The 6,763-nt window shown below is 41.2% G+C and overlaps 1 protein-coding gene across 1 annotated transcript; it reads right to left on the bottom strand.

The window, feature by feature from the left end:
- Positions 1-3,095: 3,095 nt before the first annotated feature.
- Positions 3,096-6,264, bottom strand: ATP5MC3 (ATP synthase membrane subunit c locus 3). The gene is made up of 4 exons (XM_007939507.2): positions 6,226-6,264; positions 4,920-4,997; positions 4,051-4,244; positions 3,096-3,210 (listed from the first exon to the last, which is right to left on the bottom strand). The coding sequence occupies exons 1-4, from the start codon at positions 6,262-6,264 to the stop codon at positions 3,096-3,098; spliced, it is 426 nt and encodes a 141-aa protein (XP_007937698.1).
- Between the last annotated feature and the right edge of the window lie 499 nt (positions 6,265-6,763).

Raw genomic sequence — 6,763 nt, 5'->3', positions numbered from 1 at the left:
TAACCCTGGAACAGAAGACTAGTTAATCTTGTTATGTGCCGTCAAGTTAGACCTGACTCATAGCGACTCCTCCTTGGGTTTCCAAGGTGGTATTACTACAGAAGTAGATTGCCCAACCTTCCTTCTAAGGAGTGGCTGGTGGGTTTGAACCACCAGCATTCTGGTTAGCAGTCAAGTGCCTTAGGCACTACGCTACCAGAGCTCCTAGTTAATCTTAGTATTTCCCTAAGATTTTTTAAATTTAGTATGATTTTGTTACATATATAATACTTTAATGTGATAAAATATGCGTAACATTAAATATGCCATTTTAACCATTTAAAAAACTTGATTCTTTGACACTTAGTACATTCACAATGTTGTGCAACCATCAGTATTATCTAGTTCCAGAACATTTTTTTTTTTTTCCAGTTTTTTTTTTTTTTATTCCAGAACATTTTTATAACCTCAAAGGGAGACTTTATACTCTAAGCAGTCACTCCCCATTCTCCTCTCCCCCAGCCCTTGTTGTTGTTGTTATGTGCCGTCAAGTCGGACGCGACTCATAGCGACCCCTCCTTGGGTTTCCGAGGCAGTATCACTATGGAAGTAGATTGCCCCATCTTCCTTCCGAGGAGTTGCTGGTGGATTTGAACCGCCAGCCCCCTGGTTAGCAGTCAATTGCCTTTAGCCACTATGCTACCAGAGCCCCCAGCCCTTAGCAATCACAAATTTCTGTCTCCAAGGATTTGCCTTTTCTGGGTATTTCATATAATGGAGTCATGCAATAGGTGGCTTTTGGTATCTGGCTTCTTTCACTTAGCATCTTTTCAAACCTTATCCATATCGCAGCATGACAAATGATTCCTTTTTATGGCCGAATAATACTCCATCATACGGATATGCATTTTGTTTAGCCATTCGTTAGCTGACGGACATTTGGGTTCTTTCTAACTTTTGGCTACTATGAATAGTTCTGCTATGAGCAATAGTGTACAGGCTCTTGTTTGAACACATTTTAAGTTTTTTTGCATATATACCTGAGTGTTGAATTGCTGGGTTGTGTGACAGTTTTATTTACATTGCTGAGTTCAAATATTAGGTAGTGCTTTTCAAGAAAACAGTGAGGGCTTCAGGAATCTGAGAGACTAATCAACCTAAAAGTGTACAGGTATTCCCCAGATTATGGAAGAGTACTGTTACAGAAGAATACTGTTCCTAAATCTGTCTTTAAGTTGAACTTGTATGTTAAGTTGGAATACTTAGATATGGTTCATATCTAATCTCAGTTAGTCAAATGTTTGACTTAGTATGTAATGCACCTTGTTATGCTTAAAAAAAATTAAACACTTCCAGATACTATAAAACCTGTTGTTGTTGTTGGTAGGTGCTGTCATCTCTGACTCATAGTGACCCTAAGTACAACAAAATGCAACACTGCCCAGTCCTGTGCCAGCCTCACAATCTTTGCTATACCTGAGACCGTCATTGTTGCCACTGTGCCAATCCATCTTGTTGAGGGCCTTCCACTTTTTCATTGACCCTCCACTTTACCAAGCATGATAACCTCCAGGGAATGGTCCCTTCTGACAATGTGATCAAAGTAGGTGAGAGGGAGTCTGGCCATTCTCGTTTCCAAGGAGCATTCTGGTACACTTCAAATTTTAATACAGTGGGCTTTATTTACATGGTTGGTCTGTAACTATGGGTTGTATGTAAATTGGATGTTTGTAACCTGGGAACTGCCTGTATCTCTAACTTTTTGGCTTTCGTTGAGCTTCTTGTTTGACTTTATAGAAGGTAGGAATGAATCTGCTAGGTTTATCTGTCAGTGATTCTCAAATAGTATGCACAAAAATTACCTAGGAACCTTTTTAATAATGTTGAGTTTCATGTCCAAAGATTCTAATTCAGTAGGGCTGGACCCTAGGGAGAAGCCCTAGAGGCTCAGTGGTTAAAGTACTCAGTTATTAACCAAAAGGTCAGGGGTTCGAACCTATCAGCTGCTCTGCATCTGTAAAGATTTACAGTCTTAGAAACCCTTGGGGGCACTTGGGTTTGGCTGGACCCTAGGATTTGTATTAAACAAGCATACAGGAGGTCTTCACACTATCCTTTGAGCAACACTAATAATAACTGCTCTTCTTCAGCTGAAATCAAATTAGGCAGAGGGCATTAAAGGAGTAAAATATAAATAGTACCACTTTTGCCCTTGTAAAAGTCTGACCAAGAAGCAACATGTAGTATTAAAAACAAAATACAGTTGAAGCAACTATCATTCCCAAGACTCCTACCACAAACATTTGTTACTAGCAGCCTTAGGCATCACTTTAGCAACTTTTGGCTTAAAAAGTGTAGCCAATGCAGCTTACTTTTTACTTGTTTTTTAATGGGAACTTTGCTCAAGTATGAAACTAGGTACTAATTAGATTGCTTTTTCTTAAAAGACTGATAGGATTATAACAAACACAATTACTTAGTCTGAGACTTACTGGAAAACAAAAGTTACACACCTAAACCCGTTTAACTGAACTTAAAAACCCACTGCCATCAAGACAATTCTGGGTCAGTGACCTACGAAGGCTTTGATTCCTAAAAACCTGGCATGATTTATTTTTAGATTCAGCTGGATAACCAATCACGTCAGCCTTGAACGGTGATCCTGCTTCCAAGTACTGTAATTCAGGTTAGTCCTTAAAAACACAAAACCATCTTGCATATTAATTAATTATATTTTACAGATTCTCAAAGCACTCCTATTTCTCCTTTGTACGAAGCAGCAAAAGTCCTGTAAATTACAACATGTAGGACACTACATAAAAGAATTCCTATAAAAACGAGAACAGGTTATTTTTCATCATTGAAGCAACTGCTGTATGATCACCTGAATTGTACAGCATCTGCCCAAGTACATGTTCCTCCATGTGGTGCACCAAATTTAGGTAAGTACAAATTACAGCCAAAATTAAAGTTTTCATCTTTAATGAAATGACTTTGGAAATAACATACATTTCCATGACACCAACACTATAGTTCTCGGAGTCACAGTAAGATACACAGAATTATATCCATTCCGTAATTAATATGAATACCAACATCTCTGGCAGTAATTTTTGTTACATGGCAAACAAAATCAAGAAAGCAACCATCAAGCAAAAGAGACCCATAGCTTCAGACAAGGCAAATCCCAGGATGGCGTATGAGAACAGCTGTTGCTTCAGCGAAGGGTTTCTAAAAGAGATACAACAACACGATTGTTACTCTGAAATACTATTTTGACTTTCAACATGTTTGATAAATGTTAAAGAACTGTATTACAGTATGTAGCATCTCTGTAAATTGAAAAGTCTACGGAAGAGTATTTGCCTAGATCTCTTTAGCTTCTGCTTTGGACACTTTCCCCCAATCCCAATCACATGGGATAAGGGTAGGAAGATGTCTGTGTGTCATGTAGATGGTTAGTTATCATCCGTTTTGAGGGGTTCTGACACCCTTAACATGGTTATTATCCCTCGGAAAGTAAGTTCTATTCCTTTCAAGATCGGAGAGTTCAGAATTTAGACGTTAGGTAATAAAATGGAAATTTACATTTTTAAAGACTGAGCTTTATTAAGTATATTCTAACATAATTAAGAGTGCAGACACTGATGTCAGACCAAGTTAAAATTTATTTTCTGACATTTACTAGCCAAGACCTTGGGCAAGTAGTGATGTTTCTCTGACTCTAATCCTTCACAGGTAAACTGGACTGTATCTCCAAGGCGTGTTGTGAGGATTGAGGCAATGCATGCAAAGCCGTCCAAATATAGCATAACAGAGTAGGCACTTAATACAGAGTAGCTATTATTTCAGTTACTTACACTAGATTTTTAAGCAGGTTATTTTTTTCCTTCTCTAATTTGTTGTTACCTGTTTTTTTTTTTTTTTTCTTGTGCTTTAGGTAAAATTTTACACAGCAAATTTATTTCCCATTCAACAGTTTCTACATGAAGTGTTCCATGACCCTTACTGCATTCCCCACAATGTGTCAGCATTCAAGCAGGTTCTTAAACTAGCAATAGAAATGATCACCTGGCATAGCCAATGATGAGGCTGCCAAAGACTGTTCCAATACCAGCACCAGAACCAGCCACTCCTACTGTTGCAGCACCTGCACCAATGAATTTGGCAGCAGTGTCAATGTCTCTGCTGATTGCACTGGTCTGAAATTCCCTTTGAATTAGCTGAGACACTCCATTCTGGGCCCCATTAAACACTGTTGAGCGCTAGAGAAACAAGAAACAGACAAAGGTCAAATCAGTAATTACAGTTAGCTATTTACTGTACTGTGAAAATCATAGCTACTCTATAGCTGAGTTTGAAATAGGAAACTGGCACAATAGAAAAGGCAAAGGCTTGGAGGACTGGAATAACATGTCTATACCATACACAAAACCAAAAACCAAACTCACTGCCTTTGAGTCGATTCTCACTCATAGTGACCCCCTTTGGAAATCTTTACAAAAGTAGATTGCCCAGTCTTCCTTTAGTAGAGTGGCTGGTGGGTTTGAACCACCAACCTTCTGGTTAGTAGTCAAATGCCTTAGGTATTATGCCACTATTTAAGTTGTTGAAAATTAAAAGTGGCCAGATAGAGATTTTCCAATAAGTTGAAGCTATTATAATTTTATATATAGACCAAAACTCAAAACAATATTCTTAAATATAAATAATATTTCTTGTTCAACTCAAATGGATAATTTTAGATATAGGAAAATTCTCTCATTGACTCATCCTCTACATATCTTTTGGGTAAGATAGTGGAAAATGATTGTTCTCAAATCATTCATTAATGAGTTTTAACCACCCTCCAACTCCAATCCAAACCAAAAGACCTAAAAACAAAACAACCTGTAAGAGCAACATGGCAGTCCTGCCTAACTTCTTACTGCTACTATTACCTCTCTAGTCCTAGCTTCTGGTTGAGACAACAATGATGCAGAAATCGGTCTGTATGCAACTCTGGATCCAGCTCGGATCTATTAATGAAAAAAAGATTCCAAGCATTAAGTTAGAAAATAGGTAAGCCTTCTGTGATCCTTCTTGTACCATGAGTTCTAAAAAGGCAAGCAGCAAAAATGAATCGGAAGGGATTTGATAAGCTTAAGTTCACAACTTTTCTGTAACGACTTTTACTTATCTTGGCTGTTTGGTCATTTTCAATATACAAAACAGTTTTAATAAAGTTTTGATGTTGCCAATGAAGTTTAAAACTGGCTGTATTATACAAATTATTTGTAATATTCTGAACCAAAATTCTAAGATGAATTAGTTTAAAAGAGACCAGTAAATATTGCTTAAAAATTTTTAATTACTTTAGCTCCACAATTCAGCTCAGAAAAATAACAATGACCACCCTATATTTGTTGGTAACCTTAAGTGGACCAACAAGTGTATTAGGAGGGTTACTATAAATGCTTGTCATTTAAAATAGTCCGTCATTAATATGAGCTCCCAGCATTTTCAAGATATCCCAATATGCCTATGATATCATGACATCAAAAACAGTTCAACATCAGTGTAACGATAATCAGTGAAATACTCTGACCACAAGGACCTATTTCCAGTCCAGCTTCTCTGCCCTTGAGTGTCCACTAAACTAAGGTCACAGAAAATCCCTTCTGAACCAAGTCTTGATTCTCCAAGACAAATCCCCCAGAAATCTTCACTTAAAGTCTCCAAAATGGTTATGGAAGTAATATCCTTGAGGCAGAAAGACTGACTTCGGCTCCCGCACCACCCTTCTCCGCCCACACAGGGTGAGGCAAAGTCCCTCCCTCTGCAGCGAGTTTGACCTACAGACACGCAATGGAGCGCGCGGCTGGGGTGAACTGGGCCTCAGCAAGCCCCTGCACCCGCCACAGCACCCCAGCTTTCTCGTCAACACCTATCCAACAGCATGATGGGGAAGAGTCTAGAAGGGCAAGTAGGGTTTGACCTACTACGAGGGGAGCCTGACAGATGGGCCTCGGCTGCTTTCCACTGCCCTAGTGGAAGGGAGGAAGCCAGTGAGATGCCCCAGATTTAGGTGGAAAAGAAGAAAAGGGCATTGGGTTGAAGAGCGAGAGGAATGCTGTTCCCAAGAGGGTGGTATGCCCCGCCCGGAGGCTGCCCCATTCAAAAACGTGGACGTTCCAAGGCCAAGAGGCCCGGCCCTCGTTCCCCCTGCTCCCGCTCCCAGACCCCGGCCCAGCCTGGGCTTCGTACCAGAGCGGGGGTGCAGGCGAGCTTGGTACAGGCGAACATCTTATACTCTTCCGGGAGGCGCGGCTGGAGGACTTGGGTGACAGACGGCGTGGGTTCCTCTCCCGCTTCCTCTCTGGAGGCAAAGAGGCTTAAGGTCAAGTGCCCTTCCAGGGCCTGTCCTTCCCACCTGGGATTCGCGGCCTCTCGTGCACGCCAGCAGATTGGGCCCCGCGCCCAGCGAGGTACTAGCACAATAGATGGGTCCCCACTGGGCGCTGCTCTGCCCGAACCGGGCCTGGCTCCCGCGCCCTCGGCTTACCTTCCTCGGCAGCAGGAGCAGCGACAGAGGTCGAAGGAGTGGGGCTGGGTGCGCAGGCGCAGTTCTGCTCTTATCCGCTCCGCAGCACCCGGATGGAGAAGGCGGGGAATGGGTGCTGAAGAGAAGACGCTCAAGGTCATTTTGTAGTAACTTTATTGGTAACTTTATTTAGTCGGGAAGGACAGCGGCAGCCACCCGCTGACGGGCTGGCGGGCGGGAACCGGTAAAGGGGCACTAAAA

Source organism: Orycteropus afer, unplaced genomic scaffold, assembly GCF_000298275.1.
Source record: "Orycteropus afer afer isolate SDZICR_OR568_19922 unplaced genomic scaffold, OryAfe1.0 scaffold00001, whole genome shotgun sequence".
NCBI lineage: Eukaryota > Metazoa > Chordata > Mammalia > Tubulidentata > Orycteropodidae > Orycteropus > Orycteropus afer.
Note: the sequence above shows the minus strand (reverse complement) of the source record. Positions and strands in the feature narration are given on the sequence as shown.

Coding starts and splice junctions, on each gene's coding strand:
- ATP5MC3 (XM_007939507.2), bottom strand. CDS start 6,264: ATGTTCGCCTGTACCAAGCTCGCCTGCACCCCCGCTCTG. Junction 4,245..4,919: donor CAGAAGCTAGGACTAGAGAG/GTAATAGTAGCA, acceptor TTGTTTCTCTAG/CGCTCAACAGTGTTTAATGG. Junction 3,211..4,050: donor CTCATCATTGGCTATGCCAG/GTGATCATTTCT, acceptor TATCTCTTTTAG/AAACCCTTCGCTGAAGCAAC.